The 27,441-nt window shown below is 43.0% G+C and overlaps 1 protein-coding gene across 1 annotated transcript in view; it reads left to right on the top strand.

The window, feature by feature from the left end:
* Positions 1 to 27,441, top strand: part of HDGFL3 (HDGF like 3) — a 39,076-nt gene that overhangs the window by 4,938 nt on the left and 6,697 nt on the right. The window contains exons 2-5 of the mRNA XM_053988038.1: positions 18,534 to 18,610; positions 21,864 to 22,002; positions 23,294 to 23,452; positions 24,902 to 25,048. Of these exons, the coding sequence (XP_053844013.1) occupies positions 18,534 to 18,610; positions 21,864 to 22,002; positions 23,294 to 23,452; positions 24,902 to 25,048 (522 nt within the window). The remainder of the gene's footprint in view (positions 1 to 18,533; positions 18,611 to 21,863; positions 22,003 to 23,293; positions 23,453 to 24,901; positions 25,049 to 27,441) is intronic.

Here is a 27,441-nt window from a genome sequence, read left to right as displayed (position 1 = left end):
TGTCATTTTAATGGGAACTAGTGTCAGTGGCAGGCTGAGCCATCATAATGTAGTGATTCCATGGTTTTTACTAGTTTTAGTAGGTTTTTTTAGTAGTACTAAGTAGTACTAGTTTTACTAGTTTTAGCTCAGTATTTTCAGTATTGTTGACTGTGTCCCCCCTCCAACAAGGCATGAAAGTAAGGCACCTGAAAGTATGAACTGAAATAACTCAAGGGAAAGGTTTAAAGGTAAGCTTATGCCTAAAGACTGTGTTAGATGACAGCCTAGAAAGGCTCTTAACACTGTGGTATCATAATGTTAGACACTGTTAAAAGAAATGAGTACTACAGAGTAACAGAAGATTTTCAGTATCAGCAAAAAAAAACCCCAAAAATATATTTTGAATAACCCTATGCAGACATTTTAGTAAATAAGCATCTGTCACTCAGTTCATTGAAGTGTGGATGGAGCCAGTGGGTTGATTTTGGTGTAGTTGTAGATGTAGGACCAAGGCTTATATTTTGACATCATTTGATAAAATGCAAGTACAGAAACAACTTTGGTCTGTTGTAATGGCCAGTATGACAGCTTGCAAATATTGAACTCTCCAACACATCATAGAAGAAAGGTTCTGTGTTTTAAGTGTTTGATATTTAAAACAGACCGTTTGTTTTTTGTATTAATGTAAGAATAAGGGAAGGTGGGTTTTTCCCTGGCAGGGTTTATCTTTTTTGGCAAAGAATGACAGACAAAAATCAGATTAGATCCAGAAAACTTCAAAGGGTCCATCAAAATAGACAACAGATCTTTCTCTATGTTTTTCTGCCAAAACTTGGTCTGCAGTTTTTTGAGCTTTTCTCCTTGGCCATTTGGGACCTGTCCAGTCCTTCACCATGTGTTTTTCTCCTTTCCCCCTTTTGGTTGCTCTGGTTTATGACCTCACTTTTGCCATGTTACTAAATATGAGTCCCCTGTGACTTCTCCTTTACCAACTCAGAGCTTCTTCAGTCTCTCTCTCTCCCTCTTTAATTATGTACCTCACTCATACATCAGTCCTTGGAGATCTGCAAGCAATTCTTCCTGGCAGGTCTCTGTTTGTTCCTTTCTGAGATGAAACATGATTTGCTGAGCACTGCAAAGGTCTGGCTTATCCTGGGAACTGATGGTGAGGTCGTGGCTTCTTGAGGCAACACTTCCATGAACTCTGCTGTGGTGCATGGGAAAAGAGCACATTTAAGGCAATGAGTCCTTTGTGGAATTGTTTGTACTTCCTAGTTCTTCTGCACCACGTTGACACATGTTGCTTAGACAGCATTTAAGCTTATTTGCAGATACCTGGTCGTATCCTACAGTACAGGTGAATGCATTTTCAGTGACTCAATCAGTTCATTGAGTACTGATTCCTTCATTTCCTGAAACAAAAATAACAAGGAGTGAAGTATTAATTCTCCTACTGTTTGCAAAGTAGGGAACTTAAGTAGCTGACAGTCTTTTTCTGTCCTCCTGCAATCAGTTTTGAGTGTGAATTAAAAGGCTTTCATCTGAGGATTGCAGCATAAAATGTCATCATTTTTATGCATGAGGTTGAACCATAGCTTACAGTAAAACCTTTGCTCTTGTTTGGCAAACTAATCATTTTGGGGCCAAGGTGTTCCATGTTTGTTGTTAGCACAGCAAGGATATAAGGGGAAGCATTTTTAAAATTCAGGTCTTTAAATCTCTCTGCTGTTTTTTTTTCCCTCTTTAATTAGTTTAAATAATTAGCCCCAAATGTGCGAGTCTGATCTTTTTTTTGTGTAGATGACAATAGATGAATACATTTTCTCCTGCAGTGTCATAATTTTAAGTCCAAATGAAGCTAACAGAGAATAAAGACAGTTGTCTCAGAAGTTTTGGGGCAATAAGCAACTAAAGTTTTTCATACCCATACTCTACAGACTATTTGTTAGATACTTTTCCTTGTTACTTTGAAGCCACTGAATAATTTTCATCAAGTGATCCCAGGGAAATCATTTGAGATGTATTTTTGGATGAAGGAATAGTGCCCCTTTCAGTGAAATCTGTAACCTGCCAAGTCAATCTGTATGCTGCTACTACAAAAAGATAGGAGAAATATTCGTTTCCCCTCATTAATTGACAGATCTCTTTTTTTACTGGGTAAAGAACCTTTTAGGATTCCCAACTGCAAAGAACTTTTTGTAGGCAGCAAAATGAAGACAGAGTTTTCAGCCTTAACTCTTCATTTCCTGAATTTCCTGTCATAATGACACATTAACAAGTCTTCCTGCATTTAGGGTAATAAAAATCTTGTAAGCAAGTGATTGCTGACAGTAAGTACATACAATTGTCATTTGAGGATAGATGAAAGGACTTCCTGATGATGCTGGAGAAGTGATAACAATGGGGAGAGGTTGGGCATTTTAACTGTTCCAAATGGTGGTGCCTAAGCAGTGAAAACCTTTCCACTGTGTACTTGAGAGGCATAAGGGAGAATGAGGCTGCCTGAGGCCTCTCAGTAATACTGTAGTTTGAGTGGTAAATACAGCAACAAGCACTGGGAAGTAATCTGTGTGGAGCAGGCAGGAAGAGGATGTGGAGATGGCTTTTTGAAGGTGTTAGGAGTTAGCTGAACATCAGCACTGTGCTGTTCCTTTAGGTGCCCTGGTACTTTTCAAGGCTGCCCCTGTGCCATCCATCTCTGATCCCTGCCTTTCATGGATGTGTCCGTGTGTGTGCAGACACGCCTGTGCTGTGCACATGCTCCCCTGGGAAGGATTAGATCTCAGAACACAGGAGAAGCACATGGGCAGGGCATCAGCTGACCCTGGACTCCAACAGAGGCAGCATCAACAGCCAGTGGTTTGGCTGAAGCACAATGGAGCAATGAGAATGAACCATTATTTGAAAGATTCCAAGAAATATTTGGCAAACAAGGCAGTATCATGAGGGAAAGCTTTTAAAACTTAAAGAAGGAAACAGATCCTTGCTTCCTTCTCTTGGGAAGGTCTCTGCAGTACTGGCTTTGCACATCTGAGATTGTTTCATTCATTTGTGTAGCAGCCAGTTCTAAACCTGATACTGAAATTGGATATAAACTGCAGATTCATTTCGTTTTCCTTTCTTCTGCTCACACTGTTTGACATGAGAGGCTTGATAATACTTTTTCCTGAAGGGTATATGAGACCTGGCTTTGGGGATTGGTTTTGTTTGTTTGTTTGTGTTTTTTTGGTTCTAGAAAACAAAAGGAGGGTAAGAAATTTGAGTCAATACTGCAGCATCTTAACAAAACAATGAACTTCCCATGTTATGAAGTAGTTCCTATTACCCCAGTCTGAAGTTCCCCATCCTTCAAGTGGTCTCAGGTCAACCCAAATATTATCCTTGGCATCAGTGTTTCTCCAAAAAGACACATAATGTCCTTGAATTTCAGAAGGATTTTATCTCTGCCTCCTGGCCTTTTGTAAAGCTCTGCTGAAATCTGAAAATGCCTTCAGAGTCAACATAAAGGGAGGACATGACGTACTCTGCTCTGGGCCACACAGAGCCCAACATTAGAAAGGACAGGTGTCCACAGACTTTGGTCTCTGCCTTAGAAAAGTACATTTAAATCTTTTTCAGCTTTCCATCAGCAGATTGAAAGGTTAATTAGCATACATCTGTAGCCCCGACAATGCAAACTGGAAACAACTGTTTATTTTGCCTTGCAGCAATGTGTAAAAATCCTAGAGAGAGGCTGTTTGCCAGCTTTGGTTTGGCTGCTTGAATAGAAGACATCATATAACAAAAGAGGAAAAACAGGGCAAGGAATATGATGCACCAAAGTATTTCCTTAAGACCATCAGTTAACAAAACATGCTACATGCAGCAAAGTAGGGCCAGGGAGGAAGGAAAAAATTCCAGGCTGTAAGGACCTTACAGATGTCACTGTGGTGTCACTGATGTCAACCAGGAAACTGTGTCAGCCTTTAAAGTCAGGAACTTTGTCCTCCTTGGCCTTGGAAGGCACCTACCTATGAAGACACTTAAAATACAAAGAGTAAAACTACACCAAAGGCAATGAGTAGAAGAAACTTTAAGTCTGGGAGGGCTCAAGATACAATTGCACAATAATGCAAACCATTTCTGGGAATCAGTCCCATATCAGACTGGATTACTGAATGTCCTAAATATAAGTACATATTGAAACTTAATAATAACACAGGCAATGACCTTACAGAGATGTGTAGCATCAGTCTGGAGATGCAACCCAGGTGGGAGAAGCAGGAAAGTGCAAAGAGAGGAGCAAAAGCTATAGTTGCAAAGAACAGTTATGGAGCTGCTGCTATTTCCTTGATCTGCAGATGTGTTTTGCATACAAAGTTACTGGAACCAAGCAGCTCTTTCCTGCTGGTTTCTCTTCAGCTTCACAAAACTTATATTTTACAGCATTCACACCTCCATAAAGGGTTAGTGTCAGCTCTTTCTTTTAATTCTTGGAGGACAGTGTATCTTCCTCATCTGGAATCTCTTCCACATGTAGAAAACAAGAATCCAAGTCTCCATTCCTGACTGTTACCCTAGTCTCTGACCCGTTGTTTGGTAACTAGGAGGCAGTTCCTGCAGCTCCTCTTCTGCTTAATCCTCTGGGAAATGTTTGGATGTAGGGCACTTACAGTTCACCTTTTCTATGGCACTGTGGGGTGGGAGCAAGGAGGGAGGTGCCCATGGAGCAGTGTTTGGACTCACTTGTGCCGTGGGTTTCTGTCCTGACACAGCAGCATAAGGGGATGCCAGAAAGCAGAGCACTGTACCTCGAAAGGAGATTTGTCTCCTTCCTCCTCTTGAGTTTTGCTTTTCCCTTTCCTACCTCTGCTTGTGCAGAGACCAACAGCACAGGCTGAGGGGGACTCCAAAGCCAGCAGACAGGGAGGGCTGTGTTTGACACCCCATAGGAAAAGCAGAGCTGACCATTTATGGCCTCCTTCCTTTCTTAGGATAGAATTGGTTGCTGAACACTAAATCCCACCAGCCTCAATGATTGTTTTTGGTGTGTGCATTGCCCTAAGCATCTGTGTATTTTTCCTTAGCTTCATTTAACATGTTCCCAGTCTGTCCATCCATGTCCTGCACAAGGGCTGGGCCATTCTCCCCAGTGCAGTTGCACCCTGTGGGGCTCTGCCCACGCTGGCAGGACGTGTGTTTGTATATGGGATTGCTGCAGAGTGCCTTGACCTTTGCAGCACACTGGTTATTCAAATGTAACTTGTGGTCCACTATTGGCTTCCTGTAGTAGTGCTGCTTCCAGCTTTCTCTCTCTGACACTGCCAATCCTTTCTCCCAGCTGTGTTGTGTTTTGCCTTGTGCAGACTGAATTTCAGTTTACGTGCAGCTCGTATTTCTCACAGACCCAGGACTGTGAGTCAGTTGTCACTGGGTTTACAATCACTGGGTGTAGAGAACTGACTGCACGTTTCTGCATACACACCTACGAGCCTGAGACTATCTTTGAATATTTGCAAAGGTTCCCATCTTGCTGTCCCAAATGCCACTTCCAGAACATGGAAAAAGGTGCTGAGGGAGGCAGATCCTGGCAAGAAATACATCTGAGCCAGGCACCTCATGCCAGGCACTGTGTCCTACTGTAGTGGCATGTTTTTGTCATCTTTTTCTTAAACTAATTAGTTGCTTGTTGGTTTTCAGCCCAGATGTCATAGTTTCCATCTGAGCCAGTGTAAATTTGTATTTCTGTAAGGATTTCTTCAGACTCTATTATCTGGAATCCAATTAAGTAGCATTCATTCAGGATTAATCACATGTGGAAGTGTTTGCAGAATTGAGGTTCCTGTGTTCTTAGCAGCATAGTATTACTGCTGTATTTCATTATCCCCCAGTAGGAAAGGGCTGGGGAATTTCATGTGTTAGTTGCCCTGCACAGATCCACTGCATGGCTGTCCTGGGTGTTATGGAAAAGCAGAAGGAAGATGATTCCTTATCCCAGTAGTCTGCTCTCTAAAGACCATGTCCCAAAGGCAGAGAATGAGTTTGACTGCATAAAGATTCCCTGATTTCAGTAAAACTGCTTACATGTGTGCTGAAATGCCTGTAGAAACATAAAGTAGGACCACAGCCTAAGGGAGAAGGCAGACGTTCATCTTAAAAAAAGAAAAAATAAAATCTGACATTCCTTACTGCAGTGCCTCTCCAGATACCAGGACTTTTGAAAGATATTATTGGTGCAGCAAACTCAAAGGTAATTCTTTTCATATGGTGTCTGGATCAGGTGACTTGCATATGTGCAGGTACCCCTTTTGCTGCTTTTTATCAGAAGTTCTTTTTCAAAATCTTCCTCTTGTGCAAATTTTATTTTCCTGTGTCACAGTCAATATTTCTATCACAGCTTGTAGAAGAAGGTAGCATAAAGCTATTAAGCCTCATGGTTAGAATTTTAATGTCTGCAAAGTAGTACATTTGTTCTCTCTGATAATATTTTGTTTCCTTTGCATTTATTTGTGCAACACTGCTTTGGAGCTTTTTAATGTTTGTAAGGTAGTGGGTCAGTTTTCTGAACACTTTTTTTGAATTGATACTTCTGGTAAAATGACAAGAACTCCTTGTTAAAAGATGAAAACATTAGAGAAAACACATTTGTCAGATGGGGCTCTTCAGCATTAAAATGCTGTGAATGTTTGCTCCTTATCTTTTAGAAGATGCTTTATGGCATCTCCTGCCTTACAAATGAATGGATTCACCTGTGTCTATAATTGCCATATTATTGTGCTGGATGGGATCTGATCATACAAAGACAATGGCTTTGTTTATGCTGCCAAACTGTATGCCCAGCTGTGCTTGCAGGATCAAACCTCTAGCTGTTAACTTTCTAGAAGGCCATAATAATAAAGATTTTAGTGGCAATATGTTCAGAAGAAATGCCAGCTTCTTTAGCAGATGTGGGAGCAAGGGGAACAATTTTTAAATGAGACGCTTATACTTTTTCTGAAACATTTGCTGCTCTTTGATGGTGTTAGTTTGCTTGTTTATCAAATGTCAGCCAGGCAGTGACCTGCTGTAGTGACAGGGGTGTCAGGGTTGGAACCAAGGCAGATTTATTGAAAATGATGCCATCATGAATGCTGCTTGGGAGGCTGAATTGGGGATCTTGACAGGTAAAAGCAGTGTGAGCTAAAACACTGTGGTTGTGGAGTGTGGTTTGGACACATCATGTGTCATCACCAGTGCATTAGAAAGTAAAGGCAAGTGAGAGAATTAAAATTTTCAATACTGACAGAAAGGCTTTTGGTTGGATTTTCTTGATTTCTATGAAGTCTGTATAAACACTTTGTCTGGATCCCAGTGTAAATCCATATGTGCAGTGTTCCCTACTGCCTTTTCCTAGTTCCAGATACATGTATCACTAACCAAGTCCTCTTTTATTTGTAATTGCCTTTTCCGTTTATTTGCACAATATGAGTTAGAATAATATGCTGCTTCTTCATAACTGCTTTTTAAAACAAAAAGAAAAAAGAAAACGTGCTGATGGATGCCTAGTATGATGAAAACATGCTTAGTATGGACGCCTTCCCTGATTCATAGGTTTTAAAAATTTAATATTAATGTATGTGGGAAATAGTTAGTACCGTTCCACATGTGTAATTTGTTCTTGACAGGCTGGATCCTTAAAATTAATCTTCTGGTTACCTCTCCCAGTCTGGGATAGAAATGAGAAACTGATGGCCAGAAGGTATAGAGGTGGAAAGTTAGAGAAAATCAGAGGAAGAAAGCAGACTCTGGAGTGGACTTTGTGACATAACTGCATCTGAGTTACTGGTTTTGTAGGTAACTTGTGCTCATGGCAACACTGTATTCTGAGAGGTTCTTTGAGAGTAACACAAAATACTGACACATACTTCATACATGTATTCAGCTTAGCATATTGGATAGAAACAATGGATATTAAAAAGTAACTCTTCATCCTGCACAAATATAAACATATAGGCAACTTCAAGCCCATGATTAATTCATGTGGATTAAAAGAGAGTATTCACATGCTTAAAACTCCTTTTTAGTGGTTTTGATGTAAATTGTTTTCTTTATAATGATGGGCTGCCACCCTAGCAAATCTGGTCACTACCATATTGATGTATTCATCCTGTCTCTGACATTAATGCCACTTATATTTCTAAAACTACATCTTTTTGTCTTTCATGTTTCCATTATTTGATTTGAGCTTTTTTTTTTTTTGGGGGGGGGGGGGTTGTTTTGTTTTTTTGGGGTTTTTTTGGGGTTTTTGTTTGTTTTTGTTTTTTGGTGGGTGTTTTTTTGTTTTGGGTTTTTTTTTTTGGGGTTTTTTTTTTTTTTTTTTTTTTTTTTGTTTTTTTGTTTTGTTTTGTTTTTTCCCTAACATGGTTTAGTAATTAGGATCTAAGTTCATAGGTCTACAGTACATCATGGAGTGCTTTGTATATTTTAATATAGTTTAATTCCTGTCAGCTGCTGCTTGAGTTTGGGGGGCTGGTCAAAACTAAATGAAAACTCTCATTCTGAGATTTTGGAAGCAGAAAAATGGGCAGGTGGGGAGGGGTATGACTTGACTTGGAAAAACTTGTTCCTGAGTCTCTTTAGGCAGGAGGATTAAAATTCCTAAGAGTTTAACCTAGACTAGGGGACTTTGCAAAGAAGGCATTTGACACCCCAATGGCAGTTTCTGGAAATACAAGCAGAGACTGAAAGCAAACCCAGTAAAAATACCAAAGCTGGGTCCAAGTGCTGCACAGAGTGTGACTCCATGAGTCTTTTTTCATTCCATGGTTTTAGCAACCCAGTTGACACGGGCAAAAGTTCCATCTTAGTAAAATAGTTTGGGGGTTTAATGGCTTGTTTTGTGCCTTAGAGGGTGGCTGAGGCTGGGGGAGTAAAGGAAACAACTACAGACAGGTTTAGAGCAGCCAGGGGCTTTCAGAGACCCTGACCCTCCTGCAGGTACGAGTTTGCAGTTTGGCAGCAGAGTAAACAGAAAAATCTGCCTTTGCAAAATTATTGCAAATCACTCCATTTCATTGCCTTTGCAATTAGATTTCATTGTTTCTCATTTCCCCCAGCTTGCGTACACGTTGTTGTTTTTTACGTGTTACTTGCATCACAGCAAAACAACTGAGCTGTGTGCCAGCGATGCTGGGTGATCAGGCTTAGCCATAGCCCAAAGTACGATCTGAGGCCTCTCCCGGTGCGCCACGAGCGCGGTGAGAGCTGGCACTGGGTGCTGTGAGCGTGGCTGTGCCCCGGCTGCACCGGCCCCACTGCCTGCGGAGGTTCTGTGCCTGCGGCGCTGCGTGCGCAGCTCGGCCGGTGCGGGCTGCCTGTGCCTGCCCAGGGCTGCCTGTACCTGCTGCGGGCTGCCTGTGCCTGCCCAGGGCTGCCTGTACCTGCTGCGGGCTGCCTGTGCCTGCCCAGGGCTGCCTGTACCTGCTGCGGGCTGCCTGTGCCTGCCCAGGGCTGCCTGTGCCTGCTGCGGGCTGCCTGTGCCTGCCCAGGGCTGCCTGTGCCTGCCGAGAGCTGCCTGTGCCTGCCCAGGGCTGCCTGTGCCTGCCCAGGGCTGCCTGTGCCTGCCCAGAGCTGCCTGTGCCTGCTGCGGGCTGCCTGTGCCTGCTGCGGGCTGCCTGTGCCTGCCCAGGGCTGCCTGTGCCTGCCGAGAGCTGCCTGTACCTGCCCAGGGCTGCCTGTGCCTGCCCAGGGCTGCCTGTACCTGCCCAGAGCTGCCTGTGCCTGCGCAGGGCTGCCTGTGCCTGCCCAGGGCTGCCTGTGCCTGCGCAGGGCTGCCTGTACCTGCCCAGGGCTGCCTGTGCCTGCGCAGGGCTGCCTGTACCTGCCCAGGGCTGCCTGTGCCTGCTGCGGGCTGCCTGTGCCTGCCCAGGGCTGCCTGTGCCTGCCCAGAGCTGCCTGTACCTGCCCAGGGCTGCCTGTGCCTGCCCAGGGCTGCCTGTGCCTGCCCAGGGCTGCCTGTACCTGCCCAGGGCTGCCTGTGCCTGCCCAGGGCTGCCTGTGCCTGCCCAGGGCTGCCTGTGCCTGCCCAGGGCTGCCTGTACCTGCCCAGAGCTGCCTGGCTAGCAGGGCACATCAGCTCATCATCCCAGGAAACAGAATTTGATGTTTGAAGGAGTTGCTTGAATCCTGCAAATAGATGTTCTGGTGTGAGCACATTAAGAGTGTGAGGCTTTATGTTCTGTGGGTCTGCAGAGAGGGGCATAATGAATACAAATACATGCTTGGCTGTGTCTCCATTCCCTCTAGAGGACTGGTAGGCCACTCCTAGTCCCATCTCTGCTGTGGCACCTGAACCTCAGAGGGTTGCAGGATACTAAACATGCTCTGTGTTTCCAAGGGACCAAGATTTTGTGTTCTTTTCCCAGGCAACAGTAAGCATGTTCTGTATGAGGCACCTGTTCAGTGGCAAGGAGTGTTTCAGGCCCCTGATATTATATCCCTTAGCTGCAACTGATGGTAAGAAAACAGGTCAGAGAGACAAGTAGGAGGGTTTTCTGTACCCAAAAGCCCAGATAATAGTGGAATCTCCAGAGTCTCAAGCTTGAATCCTCCTTAGCAGGAGCCAGGGGCTGCAGTAAGTGGAAGAGACTGTTGCTTTCTTTGTCTCTGGTGTGTGTGTCCACCCTGTCACAAACTGGAGGCTTGTGTTCTCCATAGATCATGTTTCCTTACCCAAAACAATCTTAGCCACAAGTTGTAATGTGAATAAGGTTTTGTGTATTTTTTGGGAAGCTGGACTAAATACTCCACAGAGATGCTCCGTATTCTTCAGCCTGGAAATATTGTGTAAAAATGATTTTTTCAGCTGACTTTTTGGGGTGGAAAATGATACTGAAAAAGAAATGGTAAATTAAGCCAGCCGAGTCTAGGAGACCACAGTATTCTGGAAATTTGCTCACCTTTCGGCTTTTAAGTGTGCTGATAGGAGTATAACAACTAGCAACACTTCTTTTAATAAAAGCTTGGACAGTGGAATATGGAGCTTTGGGTGGAACAAATGAGCCTCAAGTATAAATTCAGTTGTGTGTATTTGACCAAATGTCAACGCTCTAGGCTGGCTGTATCTAATTGAAAGTGTTTTGATCAAGTTAACTGGCAAAAAAAATCCTACCTCATGAATATAACATTCTTCCTTCAAACCAAAGAAAATCAATGAAGTAGTAACATTCTAGTGTAAATCTTGGGAGGGAAAAAATATTTCTCAGTCTAAAGAGTTCTTATACCATCCATGCACTCTGAGGAGATGAGATACAGAAGGTGGCAGGGTTTATCTGAACACTCTGGAGAGGAAGGTTATATGACTCTTTGTGTCCCTTTGGTTTTTAAGAAGAGAGTAGGAGGACAGAAATACAATGTTTGTGAATGCCCAGTCCCTGAAATTTCTCTCTTATTGATGTCTTAACTGGTTATTTAATTTTTGTTTGTTCTATGTCTTCTAAACACATTTTTATATGTGTATTTCTTGCACACTTGTATATTTAAAGACAAAAATATTTGTGGTAAGATGGTAAAGTAGGATAACCAAATGTTGTCCTCAGAAACTGCTTTCATTAGGTGTTAGTGAGCTCACTCTTTTGATTTGCTTTGGTGGATGTACATTGCAAACAATATTTTGATATCTGAGGAATAATTCAGATGAAGGAGAAGCAAGCCTTCACTGTGCTTAAAGGGAAGAAAAGTAAATGTTAAATGCCTCCGAGCTGGCAATATTTGTTTAAAATAAACGAGCTCTCCCCACCCATTCACAAATAAAAAGTAATTTTGTAAGCCATGAAACTTAAGTTTATTTTTCTCTGGCTTGCTTTTGTGTGGATTTCCCAGTGTCTGATGTTTTGATTTAGCCTGCATTGCAAGCTGTCTCTCAGCATATGGACTGCTTGTCTGCCCATCTTCTGTTGGACAGCCTATTTATCACAAAACATGGGGAAACTTAATATCTCTCTGGCCTTTCTCCTTTTGTCTGGTTTGGCAAAATTGTCTGACATGTCCCTGAGTTATTGCAGGTAAGAGTCAGACTGAAAACAGTGTGATCACATCCTTTTCTCTCCTTAGGGAAGAGACTGGGGAAACCAGAATCCTAGTGGTAGCACCATTGCTTCATTCACAGTAGCAGGGAAACACTTCATTTGGAGAAAACAGAGCATTTCTGCAGCAGCCTGGCTTTGGGGTGTGCTCACTGTGAGGATTACAGATTGGTAACCTGAAATACAACTCTGACAGAGCTGGAAGTGTGCGTTACCAGGAGTTCCTCTCATTCTAGCAGTGGACCTAAAGTGTTTATAAGGAGAACAGTCCCATAGTCCCCATTCATAAAAGTGAGACTGGAGGAGATGCAGTGAGTCATGTGGCCAAGGTCATCCCAAGGGCCAGTGTCAGAGAGAGGACTTGTCTTTGTATCCCCCAAGTCTCTTCCTCTGACAGTCTTCCATCCAGCAGCCCCAGAAGTGCAGAGAGGACTTGAATCACATGAACAGATCAGTAATCTACAAAGTCATGCATATAGATACCAGTCACGCAGAACTAAGCTCTGGCCCCATTTTCATATTGGAGATTAAAGCAGCTCTGCAGAAAGTGTATTTCAACTTTCTGTCTTAAAAATATGCTGCTAATTAGGGATGTAAAGGGGCTGAACTCAGCTGCAAGACTGCTGATCTTTCCAAGTGAGACATTGCTGCCAGCATTGTTTGGACTCCAACTAACCCTTCATTGTCTTCTATCTCGTTGAGGTCCTGAGCATGCACAGGAAAAAAAAAAAAAAAAAAAAAAGGAGGATTGATGTCTTTATATTGTCATTTCTGGCTGTCTGCAGGATACCCTTCAGCCATTTTCAGCAGTGTTCAAAAGTATGCTCTGCTGGTTTTAATCTTGTTTTGCTTTTTGTTTTTGCTGGTGGCACTCTTCCATGCCCAGAGACTTTTTTAATTTTTACTTTTGTAGCTGTGCAATTCCACCTTATTAAGTTGGATTCTGCTTCCAGTCTCACCCTTCACAGGGTTATCTTTTTTAATGGGTGAAAAAGTGCATATGCCAGCATTCCACACTAGGAGTTCAGGTATGTGATGTACATTGGGGAGTAGTGCTCTGCTTCAAATATCAGTCCTGATACATGAGAGGAAAAGTCAGCAGTCTCCAATCAGCTTTAGTTGGATTGCTCTTCAATTTAAGCACTATGGAATTTGAGTCACAGTTTTTAGCTTGAAGCAGGTTGGATTTTTTTTTTTTTTTTTTTTACATTTTAGGATCCTCTGGGAAAAAAAAAATTAATATTTTACATCTTACAGAACAGTATTTTAAATAATGGTTTAGAAAAGATACTGCTATACTGCTGACTCCCAGTAGCATTAGCTATTAAAAAGCATAATAAATCCATTGGAATAAAAATGTTGTAGTAAAGCAAAATATCCTATTTTAATAATGGATTTTGAAGAGTATTGCTTTTATCCATCTAGAGTTCTGCTAATAAGCTAACTGCAAAAAATCAAGCTGCTTCCATGTGTTGGGCAATAATAAGCAATTTGAACCACTTTCCAGCAAACACTATAGGCCTCTGCTCGACTGCTGTGCAGTGGCTCCAGGGATTTCAGTGGGAGATGTGGATCTCAGCAATGGTTCTGTGTGCTTTTGCCAATCAAAGGCATTTACACTATCTCAAAACAATCAGTGATTACTGCTCTGCAGTTTTAATTCCCTCTTTTTGCAAAATAAAAGGAAATCTCATGGTTTCGGTGCCCACATAAGCATCCCTGCATGCTGATGTAAAGTTTTCTTTTCCATAAATGGGGACCTGATAGGTATTTTTGCATAATACCTTTTTTTTTGTGTGTAAAATTCTGTTGGAAAGCAGTAGGACAGGGTCTGGTGGAAAGCCACCCCGACAGCCTGGAATTCCTGCTTCTGAACAGCAGCTTATCCACAGCACGGAGGTTTTGTGATGCCATAAAGCATGACACCTGCTGCCCCTCCAGCTGGAAGGAGATGCCTCTGGGATGCCCGTGCTGCGCTGGTGGGCAGAGCAGCCCCTTCCTGGCCGCTGCAGTGACATCAGCCCGCCCAAAGCGGCTGTGCAAGCACGGCAGAGACAAAGCGTGCCGCTGTCTCCGTGTCTCGCAGAGACATGGTTCCCATTTTGCAGGGAACGTAGAGCCCTGCAGAGCACAGCACCCGGGAGGGGGTGCAGCTTCCTCTGCTTCTGCACCAGCCCTCCCAGCCAGCTCCTCAGCCTGTCAGGAATATGCCACGTTATCCCACAGGCAGGCACGGGGATGATTTGTGCTTGTGGGAGCCGCTGTTGTTGTCCTTGTCGCTGGGCTCTGCTCTGCAGCGCCAGTCCAGCCTCGCTCCCCAGGGTCCCCAACCTCACGGCAGCCGGGAAGGGAGCGCTGCAGCGCGAGTGCTGCCAAACCCACCCTGGCAGCCAGTGCGAAACGCTCCCCGAGAAGTCAGCGATTGCTCGGCACCACCGAGAGCAAAATACTTGGGCTGCACACCCATCCTAGCCAGTAAACTACAGGGTAAGGATCCTGACAGATTTCTTGCCTCCACATTGGTAGTCACTAGCAACACGGTTTGATAAAGCCCTGCTCTGGTTGGAGAAGACCGAGCTGAATTTTCTGTTCAGTGTTCTTGACCCTAGAAGCCTGGCATTTGTTTACTGGAAAAAACCTTGCAGTTACATCTTTAAAGCTCTGCTGCTTGGTTGGCAAACAAATGCTGGGCAGTGCAGCTCTGCTGAGGTTGTGCAAAAAGAAAGCAATTGTTATTCATTAAGCAGATGACAGCAACGGGAGCTAAGGGGATAAAACTCGAAATCTGAAACCACCTGCTTTAATTTTAGCCATAATTGAAGCGGCTGCCCATGGTGTTGCTGATGCACATGTCAGATTTGCACGCCATGCACTGCTCACACTGATTTCTGTGGCAGTAAGCTCCAGCCTTCTCTGCTTCAGGCAGGGATGGAGCTCGTGTTTGATTGCAGGTTATAGCGGGTACTTGAGAATCTGTTTGTTTCCTTCCAGGAGCAAAACACAGTCACAGTCTGACTCTCTGATAGACAGATGCTTTAGTCATTATTGAGGTTTCTGTGACTACAACACTGTGTTCTAGTAGGGGTGCTCTTTCCTCTTTTGTTCCTGGTTCAAGGCAGCAATGCTTTTTTTGCTCTTGTGCTCATGCGCTCACTCTCTTCCTCTCTCTCCCTCCCTCTCTTTGATGTTGCTGATATGGGGAAAAATATAGTATCCAAATCTGCAGCAAATTTAACCAAAACATCCTGTAGAATGGGAATAAATTGTGACTGAGTGCAGCAGCAGGAGATTGCAGTATGGTTGCTTGTACTGCTTGCTTTCTGCTACAACAAAACAGCAATTGTCATGGAGTGCTGGGGTTGTTCTGCAGCTAAATAAGCACGAAGGGACTCCACATTCACCGAGGGCAAAGGTGGCTTTACTGGGAATAGGGAGACTGGGCAAAACTCTCCTCTCACAGTCTCTAATGCAGGGATTTGTGTGAAAGAGGTAAAAGAGGAGGAGATCTTTCCTAATGACAGAGAGGGTCTCATCCTTCACTAAATTCCCTGGAGTTTTTGCCGCAGAGTTCAGTGGCCCTAAGATAACACTGTCAGTTTATATCCAACCTTGTTACAGTACTAGCAACATAAGCCCCAGAGCTGGGGAGCTTACAGCAATATCAGTGAAGGCAGGAAAAGTCTTGACCTCAGCTGCAGAGTGAAATGTTAGAGTGGGAGCATTAACAGTCTCTCCTTGAGCTGTTTGGTGCAGATTTATACTGCATGTGTTTGTATGTGTATGCCAACTCCCAAAAGCTATGAAAAGCTTTTTTATGGTTTCCTGTGATGATACATAGTCAGAAGGAATACTTGGATGAATAAAGAAATATACCACAAAATGGGGAGCAGGTGAGCTGCATGACAGATGTCTCCTTTGTTGATTTGGTGCTGCTCCTTAGCTAACAGTATTAAGTGCTGGGAATAAGACAGAAGGCTTAACTCCACTTGGGATACTGCTTAGGAGATACTCACTGCTTTAGAGCATAGCACATTGTGTGATGTAAGATCCCCAATCCCTTCTGATCAGCATTCCCTACTAAGCATGTCTTCATTCTCCCCCCTCCCTTTTCTGATCATTTACAGCTGTTTACTTTATTTCATGAGAGATTCTGAGAGGGCTGAGGCAGTAACTGGGCTGTGCTGCTCTGTAATGCAGCCCAGAGCTGGCGCCGTGTTTCAAGTGGCCAAATGAGATTTGCACTCGAGTCCCAGCAGACACTGTTTGTCTCAGTCAAAGAAGTCCACATTTTTCTGGGGTCTGGTATCTGGACATCTTCATTGTCGCAATAAAGAGGAGGATGGCTATGGCATCCAGACAGTCGAGGTGTGTTACCTCTCCCTGTACTTGGTAAACTGCCAGCACAGCCTTTTGCTCTGACATGTGGGTACTTCCATCTTGAAGGAGGTGTAAAATGCTTTGGAGACATGCAGTATCTCCCTGACTTGCTATCAGTTTGGAAAGGGAGTTGCAGTGGTTTTGACCTGCAGATTTTTTATCACTCTTATAAGTCTAATAATGTACTGTGAGCAAATAGCAGCCTTATGGGCACTTTCTTGAAAAACAAATAGTTAATGTCAGAAAATGATGAGCTCTAAAGTAATATCTTCGGCAGCCTTTCTTCTGTGTAGTCCTGATGATAAAGAGGACACCAAAAAGCCCATCTTGTTGTTTCAGTTCCTCCTTTCACACAGCTGAGCTAAAAGGGAATGCACGTGTTCATCCTCCACCAGTGCGTATTTTCCTTCTATGTGCATTTAAATAATAGATTCTCCTTTTATTTATCAAATTATTAGCTTTGTTAAGTACAAGAAAGAAGTAACTGCTGTGCCCACAAGACATGTGACACCTGTGACAATCCCAGATTGTCTCCTCCAGACTGTGATGGGAGGTGGGTGCATGGGGACACATGACCCAGTGTGCCAGAGCCCCACCATACACACCCCCGAGGGAATGGTTTGGAAATGCTCTCAGATCTCCAGATTTTGGTGCAGCTTCAGAGAATGTTCCAGTTAGACTGAAAAGATAGACATCCATTTCTTCTACAGAACAGAGTCTTGTGATGTTACAGTTCCACATGTGGCTCTCGTTTCTCCATCCCCAAGGGGTGTCCTTGCAGGAAGACCAAAAGGGTTTGAATTCTTACCAAAGCTCATACTCCTTTGAAAGCTATGTAGCCAAGCAGATGCTTTACCGTGAAAGAGGACATCCTTTGAAAACAATCTGGTGCTTATTAATCAATAATAATTCAGTGTTAGGGATCCTTCAGCAAGAAAAGAGAAGGAAAGCACATGTGGGTCTGGCCTCCTGAGTGAAAACGTGCAGGTTCCATCCCTGCTCTGCTGAGGAGCAGATTTTGTATAGCACTGTTATGTCAGCACTTTGCTCTCAGTTGCAGTGACATTTGGCAGGATGCTTATGTTGAGACTGAGTTGCCTTAGACCAGGCACCAGGCCATTCACCTGCTCACTGGTGCTGCCCTGTAGATATCTAGATTCATTAAGCTCTCTCTTAGCCAGAGAGTTCTCTGGACACTTAATTTCACACCCACATATGCTCAGAAGTGCCGTTTCTGGGAAGGCAGGCTCTTGGATCTTATTTAAAGCTTTGCTGTGTTTCTGGTTTATGTGGGTAGGCACCTGGACTCTCTTATTTCTGTTGCAGAGGACTGCAAAATTAGGCATAGTCAAGATTAAGTCCTGGGCCTCACCTCCTGCCTCACAACCAATGCTCTCAGACTCTGGGAGAAGGGGTCTGGGCACTGCTTAGCCTGAGTGTTTGTTTGAATACCAGCTCTACCTCAGGAGAACACCCTCAGCATCCCTTCTTTCACTGCTCTGCAGCTCTATCCATGTATCTATGAGAAATACAAGGCCAGGATTAAAACGTGAAAGAAGAGAGAGGGTAGAGAGGGGAGTGGTAACCAAATCCAGTTATCAGGGTGTTGCAGGGGAAGGAGAGTCCCTGGCCCTCCTCCCTGGCGTGTGTTACACATTTTACACTCTGTATCACCATCACCACAGGAAGCACCACTGGGAGATTGTCCTGGTTTCCAGCTGCAGAGTCCCAGAGTCCCATCTGTTCCCCATTTGTTGCAGAAGTTATTGAGGTGGCTGTGTGAGACAGGCAGGATTACCCTCTGGGTTTCGATGCCTTTGATGAGGCAGCATCTGAAGTTAACACTTAAATTAAGCAGAGTTTATTTTATTGCCTTTGTGTATTATAATGCCAATGAAATCATTAAAACTTTGTGTGTGCTCCTGAGTCTTCTGCTGTCTCCTTGCAGTATTTCATATGCTGACTTTGCCTGAAAAAGCAGCAGCTGTCTTCCCTTCCCCACCCCAGCACACAGTGGGACCTTCCAGGGCTGCAGGATACCTGTGCTAGCACCTCCATGGCTTGGTAGGCATTCTTGCATGAGGGACACCACTTTTGGGAATAATCTTTTTTCCACTGTTTTCTGTCTTACAGATTGATGAACTTCCTGAAGGAGCCGTCAAGCCTCCAGCAAATAAGTACCCCATCTTCTTTTTTGGGACTCATGAAACGTAAGTGAATGAGCGTTGCCTGTTCCTTTGGAAATGCCTTTTTCCACTGCAGCTAACATCATTTCCTCTGATTTCATTGGAACAAATACTGACTGAAGCCATTGGGAGCCTAGAGAAAGGTCCTGCAAGCCCAACTCATTTGTATTAACAAATGGGAGTGAAAGCTGAAAGTAGTTGGGAATGGTGCTGCCTTCATGGTCCTACCATGAGCTAAACATAAAAGCCTGTGTATCCTGTAAAGAAATGTGTTGGCATGAACTCATTAAAGGGTCTGAAAAAGCCCTGAACTCAGAGGCAGAGGCAAATATTTTTGACTTGGATGTCCATGATAGCAGAGATCAGGCTCTTGTGTTTGGACATGTTTGAGCTTGTGTCCTGTGTGAGAACTCGCTTGGTAGTTTGTGATATGAAAAGAAGCAGAGCCCAGAGAATCAGGCAGAGCTTTAAAATATGTGCATTCCTGGGAGATTTGTGCTGGGATGCTGTAGGATGGAGCTCACAGAAGTGATAGAAGAACTGAGCTGGCTGAGCTGATAGGGAAAGAAAGGAATCAGAGCACAAGAGGTAAGTTAGGTCTCATCATAATTGCTCCAAGGTACAGGGTTTCAATATTATAATGTACATGTCTCTAGTTTAAACTATGTCTGAGATAGCTAAAAAATAAGTCACATTCCATTTTGCAAAATATTGTAATTTTAAAACTTTTCCTTCCCCATTTGCAGGTAACATGTTTTCTAGAATTCCTTTAAAACTGAAAAAAACTAAATTCTGATATTTTAAATTCAATGTTAGAGGCTTGAAGCTTTATTAAAAATGTACTGTTTATTTTTGAATTTTAATGTTATTCCAGAATATTATAAGCTCCATAGCTCATACATCACATTTTATTTTTAAAAGAATATTTAAAGGCAGTTTCTGCTTTATAAGGTTCATAATAGCCTCTCTTTAGTTAAAATAGTTCTTCTATTTTTTCTAGCTTCATTGCTAGAATGAAACAACCTGATGTTTTGATATATTGTAGTCTACTACTACTGTCACAAAATAATCTGAAAATAATAAAGTTTAAATAAACTTACAATGCTTTCAAATCAGAAACCAAAATGTAATTATTTTTTAAATGGAAACATCATTTTTGAGAAACATTTAAGAAAAAAACTGACCACTTTTATTCCAAAATGAGTGAATCCCAAACTGATAATCTCTTTTGATTTGTGAGCTCGTGATCTCACTGTAGCATCTGAAACAGAAAAACAGTTTGTAGTTCCTACCTTATGAATGTAAAAGCCTAACTGTTAAAAATGAACTGAAGATTGCAGCTCCTTAGTTTTATATCAGAGCAATAGAAACTTATCCTCTCCCAGTGGCAATGAATGCATTTCAAGCAAAGACGTTGACAGTTTTTCAGTATTTGCTTTACATAAAAGGCTGTAGAAACATTTCCATACATTACTGTTGAGCTAAGTTAAGGTAGCTCATACTAAGTTTCATACAGTTTTCCTTTGTTATTTGTGTTAGAACTGTTTGTTTATATTTTTGACAACAAGGAGATATCTCCACGTATTAGCAAAAGCATAGATAACATAATTTATTTAGTGTACATTTAATATTAACATGACATCTGTTAGTTTGGAAATCTCTGTTTGGCTTTCAGGTAGAAATGCATTCTTGGCTTTGTAATTATATAATTAAAATATTTTTCAATATCCAACTGAGTGTGGATCCCATGCTGTCTCATGTGGAGTTAGAAAGAACCTCTTTCCTCAGGGACTTGTCATCTGATGACTTTTTAGCAACCTCAGCTCTGCACTGGCAAACTGCTCGGCCAGTGGGATGATTTAGGTGAATGGAATTTTGCACATTCATAAATGCTGGGCATAAATCAGGCATTAATCTGAAATAATGATTGCAGAAAGGAAGAAATATTATCCTGTGATTAAGATATTAGACTGAGACTGAAGAGAGCTGGTTTTCCCTCTATACTCTGCTATCAGTTTGAGTTTGACCTTGGACAAATCTTTGTGCCTCAGAATCCCATCTGCAAAAAAGGGCAGACTCCCAATGTCGTGGTGAGGTTGCAACAATAAATGTGATGGACATGGTGGAGCTCCTCAATCCCACAGTAATGGAGACCAGAGTTAACATAAATTGCAGAGATCATCAGGAAAGTAGGACAGTGATTATGGTGAAGGATACTGGGACTTGCTCAGCTCTGGTCATTGATGACACAGAATCTTTACATGTGGGAATGAAGGGCTCTTTTTGCCTTCATTGTTTTAATTTAACTTGTGGTTACAATCTCAGTGTCACAATGCAGGATACAGTAGATATAGATACCCAACAAAAAGAAAGTTATGCTTCCTTCAGTTTAAGAGTTAAGAAGAAGTTAGAGTTTTACTGTAATATGTGTAGAAAAAGCAGGACAAATCATCACTCTTTTTTTTTTCTAATAATTATTTTTCCCTGCATTGTGGTGCTTGAAATTAGTTGGCCCAGTGTGTAGCTGACTTAGGCAGCAGCAAAGCACAAAATCCCTCCTTTGCTGTGCTGTCTAAAAAACTATTTGGCCACAAGCACCCTGTGTGTCTCATTGTTTCCTTGTATTACTCATCTGCCTATATTCATCCATTGTTTTTTTGTTCTTATATGAAATTATAAGACTTTTGGGAAAGAGCATTTTTATTGTGTTTGTGCAGAATTTAGTATGTGGGGGGCTAATTCCAAGAAAGCAGCTCCCAATAAGCTCTAAAGGCTTACTGGAAGTATAGATAATAATAAATGCCACTGCTTTTTCTATCCCATAGTACGAGGGATAAATTTTGGCTCATGGGTCCTAGGCACTCCTTACATGCTGAACTTTTCATGTGGCATTTTTGAGGCCTTTCTGGATTTATAACACTAGGACTGGAAGTTTGGTCCCTTGCTATCAGAAGCAATGATATCATAAACAGTTTCATAAACTGTTCAAGTGCCAGTTCCCAGCAGTAGTTAATAAAATAGAGATGTTTCAGTTGTTTCTAGAGATACCCAGCATGATTTTACTACATCAAACATCAGGATGGTGAGCTAATCCATTAAATCAGACTCACAGCAGTAACTCAAAGCCAGTGTGACCAAAAAATAAATAAATAAGACTAGAAAAGAAATGATTGAATGAACAGAACACTAGGGAAAGCATCTGCACTATTAATGTTATGATTTTTTGAAGAGGAGAGTGCTAAGTCCTTTTTTGAATGTTACCTCTGTTAAAATGCAGCGCGTTCCTGGGGCCCAAAGACCTTTTCCCATATAAAGAATATAAAGATAAGTTTGGGAAATCGAACAAGCGAAAAGGATTTAATGAAGGCCTGTGGGAAATAGAAAACAACCCTGGAGTAAAGTTTACTGGATATCAGGTAAATGACTTTCACACCTATTGCTCCTATCTTTCTTGTGTTTTCTTTTACTGCTTGTCAAAGTGAGCATTTTAAGAGTGATGTGTAAGGTTCTGGTTTTGATGGAGCAAGAAAGTTTCACAGCTCTGGTAATTGTGTAATGTAAAGAACAACTGTGGTCTCACACTCTGTGACAAATGGAACTTTAATCATACTGCAGAGCCTTTTGCTTTCTGTGACATTCTGGGGTGGTGAAGTGGAAAATTCTGCAACACATTTAGTTAAATTAAAAATGGATGGTTTTATTTACTCCTGTACAAACATGAATAATTTCTGACTTCTTCTTTCTGTTGTTTATTTTTATATCAGGCTCCATGTATTTTACACAGACCTTAAGGTCACTGCACTTTTGATTTTTACATTTGGCAGTGCCAAAGCTAAGAGGAGTGAGGAGGTGGAGGGTTAATCTGCTGGTAGGAGACAGTTGCTGCTGCACAACAGCTCTCCCTGTTGGGTGTCCAGAGCAGAAAGTCAGTATAGCTGGAGGGGGAGAAAAGTAGTTGGTGGGCTGTATAAAACAAAGAACTTTTCTCATTAAAAAAATGTGGTCCTTTGAAGGCAGGAATCGCCTCCAAAAGAAGACAAACACCTATTACATTATTATCACAAAACACTACAAGCCAGAGATACAGACCACCTGCAGAAAAGCTGCTGCCTCTCTCAGTTCCTGTTTCATATTTTCAGCCCTACACATGTTTTGCATACACTTGGGGATTTTAAAAAAAATCCAGTGAATAGTCTGTGGGAGATGGGCTGTCAAAGAGTGCTCAGCCTGCTGGTCAGGGTCTGCTTTTCCAAAACACAGAGATCTTGCCCTCTGAGGGGAGTGTAACAGCCATCTTCTCTCACAAAAAAAGTCTCTGCTATTGCAGCCAAAGTCTGAAAGTTTCAGTAGTTTTTCCCAGAGTAGAACATGCCAGGTCTCTCCACTGAGCAGCCCTTAGTTCTCCTCCAGCAAACACATTTTTGTTATTGGATCTTCTGTTTCTGTGTAAACCCTTCCGAACACGCTATCCCAGAATCTGCATCTGAAAACTGAGTTCAAGTGGTGACTGAGAGAATTGCCTTTGCAGCCCTTTTTCCTGATAATTGCAAAAATAACCCGAGCTCTTCCTAACTATATCAATTAAAGTGTAAGCTGTCCATTTCCATCTTTCTATCTTCAGTGCAGAATAAAAATTCAGTAATAGGTATTAGTGATATTTTTATTGTTGATGTTATTGTTGTTGTTGTTGTTGTTGTTATTTTAAAGGCAATTCAGCAACAGAGCTCATCAGAAACTGAAGGAGAAGGAGGAAATACAGCAGATGCCAGCAGTGAGGAGGAAGGTGATCGGGTAGAAGAGGATGGAAAAGGAAAAAGAAAGAATGAAAAAGCCGGCTCAAAACGGAAAAAATCCTACACTTCAAAGGTTATCTTCTGACTTTTCCTGTTGTTATCCATGGGCATTTATAATTGGAATACTGTTCACCTCATGGAAATTTGTTCTTCCTCCTTTAGCATTTTGATTCTGATACCATGACAGTGGTGCTCAAATAGGCAAAGGGGAGTGCTCTTACTTTGTAGAGAGCCTTGGTGAGACACCAGTTGAAATACTCTGCCCAGTTCTAGTGCCCACACACTGAGAAGAAGGTGAAACTGTGGGAAGGAGATCAGAAGGGCTGGGAAGAAAACCCATGCAAAGATAGATTGATAGGTTTGATCATCTCAGACAGGTCTCTCCCCAAGAGGAAGAAAAAAGTCCTTAGGAGTGGGCCTCCTGAGAGTCATGAGTTCAGGTTTGGTTCCTGTCCAGGAGAATTGAAGCTTCCCCCTCCCATCTGCCAGAAAGATCTGGTAGGGTCAGATGTGCTCAACTGCTCCTCTTGTAGCTGAGTGTGAAATACTTCAGTCCAGGATACAGAATGGGAAGGTGGAAGAACTAATTCATTAAGCAGGGAGTAGGATGCTCAATTTGTAGATTTAAGACCTGCACTGTAGTACCTACCAGCCCTGTTAAGATCTTACGTAACAGTGTAGATCAGGAAGCTAAGAGCAATGTGTCTGTCTCACGGTGGCTGGTGGACAAAATCCCCTGAGAAGTGACACCTTTGGGTTCAGATAGACTTCTCACTTGTCACCTGGAGTGAAGGGGAGCAACATAATAGGAAACTAATGGAAATGAGAAGAATCAAGCAAACAATCTGATCCAGGCACAGTTTGGGGGAGAGTGTGAATTTTTGTGGTTGATCCACCAAACAAAATGTATTTTCACCCCTTTTGTGTGTTTTATATCAGAAATTCAGGTATGGTCTACCATCTTCTTTCCAGAAGACTCTGGGCAAACAGAGGGTTATGAAAATGGTGGCTTAATGCCACAATTTATCCTTTTGTACTGTAGAATTGCATAACATAAAGGGATGTAAAGGAAAAGATGTATTGGTTCCACATGGCTCTACTGTTAATATATTAAAGCTGACAGCACTAAAAAAAAAAAAGTATGGAAAGCAGCTCTGCTAATGTTATTCTCATTTTACATCTCTGTGTTTAATCAAAACTTTTGCCAAGCTGGCACCATCTGTTTCATTAACTAGCAAAACCTACAGGTGACCCAGCACTAATACCCAGCTCCTATTACTGTGTCTGTCTTTCAGTCAATTGAGCTGCCAACCTGTGCTGAACACAGAATTTCAGAGAAATTTCCTTCATTGGTGGCAGCAACTCCAGCTACTTCACCTGAAAAATGCTTTTCAACCCCTCCCCAATATTCACCTTGAACAGGGAAATGCGTGATCAGACTGCATTCCACATACATTTCAGAAGTGTCTTTCTATGGCTGAACCTCAGGTTTTAATTTTAACTTTGTTGCTGATCATTTTAGAAATCCTCCAAGCAGTCACGGAAATCTCCTGGAGATGAAGATGATAAGGACTGCAAAGAGGAAGAAAATAAGAGCAGCTCTGATGCTGGGGACGCAGGCAATGACACAAGAAACACTTCTTCAGATTTGCAGAAAACCAGTGAAGGGGTAATCTTCTGTTCCTGTCATTCACTTCCCATGCAGTTTGCTCCTGGGGGCTTTGGAGCCGGGGTGACCTGTGTGTACCAGATGCCACCTTCTTGGGTTACATTTCAGTGCTCAGAATGTGTCTAGAACAGAAACATGGACTTGGTGCCTGCAGTGGTACAAATTTTGCTCTAGAGAAATGACTGAAAAAGAGCATTATTTTTGTTCTGACACTTGCATAGATGTCAGCTGAGAGGAGCTACTGAAAACCATGAGCTGGAATGATGCAAAATTGATGTGAGAGCAGAATCAGACTGTTTGCATAATGCATGTTGGCTCACTAACAGGGGGAGCCTGCTTACCCTTTCACATTTGTTTAATTTGTGGGGTCCCAGTGTCTTCTTCGGGGTTCTTGAGGATTCATGTGCTCATGACAGACTCTGCATACTGCAGGTTCCAGGGCAGATGCTGCCCTGGGCTAGGACCTTCCAAGGACAGGATATGCAGTCTGCTCCAGAGCAGCTTCCTACAATCTCCTTGTGTGTTGTGTCAGTAGTGTGTTCGTATCAATATTATGTTGTTGTGACCACGAGAACAAGAGGGGAAGGCTGAGCAGGGGGATCAGCATGGCAGCTGGTTACTCAGCCACCTTTAACAACCCCTGCTATTTCTGAGCCTTTGGAGCAGCACAAGCCTCTCTGCTCCAACACTTACAGCTCCAACTCAGAGCCAGTCCTTGTGCAGTTCCCATGCCAAGGCTCTGCCACGTGGGCAGCAGCCGGGCTGGGCTGTCGCAGGAGCTGAGTGACACAAACCCCCAGGTGTGAGAGGAGGCCAGCCAGCACAGCTCTCATCTGACACTGCTGAGGAGCCTTAGCAGCCAGCTGCATGCTCAGCCACAGCCCTTTCTCACAAAGCACAACCTCTGGGGAGCTGCTGCTGTCTCCCGCTCACAGACTCCTCCCAGAGTTTCCTTTCCCTGTGTCTCTCTGCAGTGCAGTTGTTTTGTGACTCTGCTTTATAAAGACTTTGATAGGTGGCTCATGGGGTCACGAGGAAAATTCACTCTCCCATTCACTTTGAACAAGCTGCTGGCTTCAGCCAGGGACTGATGCAAGGAGACAGTGCCCAGCTGTGCCCTCCCAGCCTCTCAGCCACAGAGTGTCAGAGGCTTCTGAGTGTGTCCCATGTTCTGCCTAGTGAACCCTGTGACACTTCCATGTCTTCAAATAGGTATTTGAGTGGGAAAACTGTTTGTAAGATGCACTTGAGTTAACAAGAGGTTCATGTTTGTGGCAGTGACAGAGGATATGTCTCTGAACTTCAGGCACATTTTCCACGTAAGGACAAAATGCTTAATGAGTTAGGTCAGTCACAGACTAAGTGGCTAAAACATCACACAGGATGTTGGCTTTGTGGCTGTTGACATTCATATGGCTCTTTCTTCTGGGTGTGACATGCTTGTGACATGCTTGGGAGGTAGAGTCCCGCATGCTACAACATCATGGTGCTTCTCAGCATTTTCAGGATTACAGATACTTTAGCCTCTGTGCTGAAATACTGAAATACTGTCAACAGTCTTATCCTTCCTGCCAGCACCAACTTGGAGAAATATTCAGAGTCAATATTGTCATACCCATGTGGGGAGGTGGCTCTGCTCTGACTTCTGCAGCCCCATCATGCAGCCTTGAACTAACTCATGCTTGAGCAACCACTCTGTTACTAGGTCTTGGATGCTTTTAATGATATAGAAAAGGTGGAGTTTTAGTAATACAGATTGAAGAGACAATGGGGATGTGGTTTTAAGGGCAGCTTGAGATAAAAACACTGATAAGTTTGGAAAAGTTCACATCCTGATCCACATATTTCACCTTGGCCATTTCTGCTGCAAAATTATTTCACACATGAAATGTGTGAATCTCTTCAGCGTTTCACTGAGTTTTTGTCAGAAGTGCAATTCTCTTCGAGGACCAGGAGGGGACACTCCATCTCCTGCTGCTCCTCAGAGCCGGACCAAGTGTCTTTTTAGAAGGTCTGCCTTGAGAAGACACAGGGCACTTGGGGGAAGAGTCGCAGGTGTTAAAAGCCTTTTGTGGTTGGTGTTAAACACCAGTCCCGCAGCGTGTCCGGATTGGCGAGCTGGGGCACGGGGCCAGCTGTCCTGCTGGACACTGCAGCCACGTCCTGCTGGACTTGCAGACTAAAGCTCTGCTGCAGGGCACCGAGCTCCTCCAGCCCACACTCTTGGACTCCTCTGCTGTAGAAAGGAAGGTTGAAAAAGACCGACATGCACCAGGGGTATGGTCCTTCTGTTCACACACATGAATTCGGACGAATGTCTCGATCTGCTAAAGACGCCACCATAGATGAGATAAAGGTCTCTTTAGAATGACTTAGGTCGTGAGCAGAGCCCT

The sequence above is a fragment of the Vidua macroura genome, chromosome 12 (assembly GCF_024509145.1).
Source record: "Vidua macroura isolate BioBank_ID:100142 chromosome 12, ASM2450914v1, whole genome shotgun sequence".
Classification (NCBI taxonomy): domain Eukaryota; kingdom Metazoa; phylum Chordata; class Aves; order Passeriformes; family Viduidae; genus Vidua; species Vidua macroura.
The sequence above is the reverse complement of the archived record's forward strand: the minus strand, read 5'-3'. Positions and strand labels throughout refer to the sequence as shown.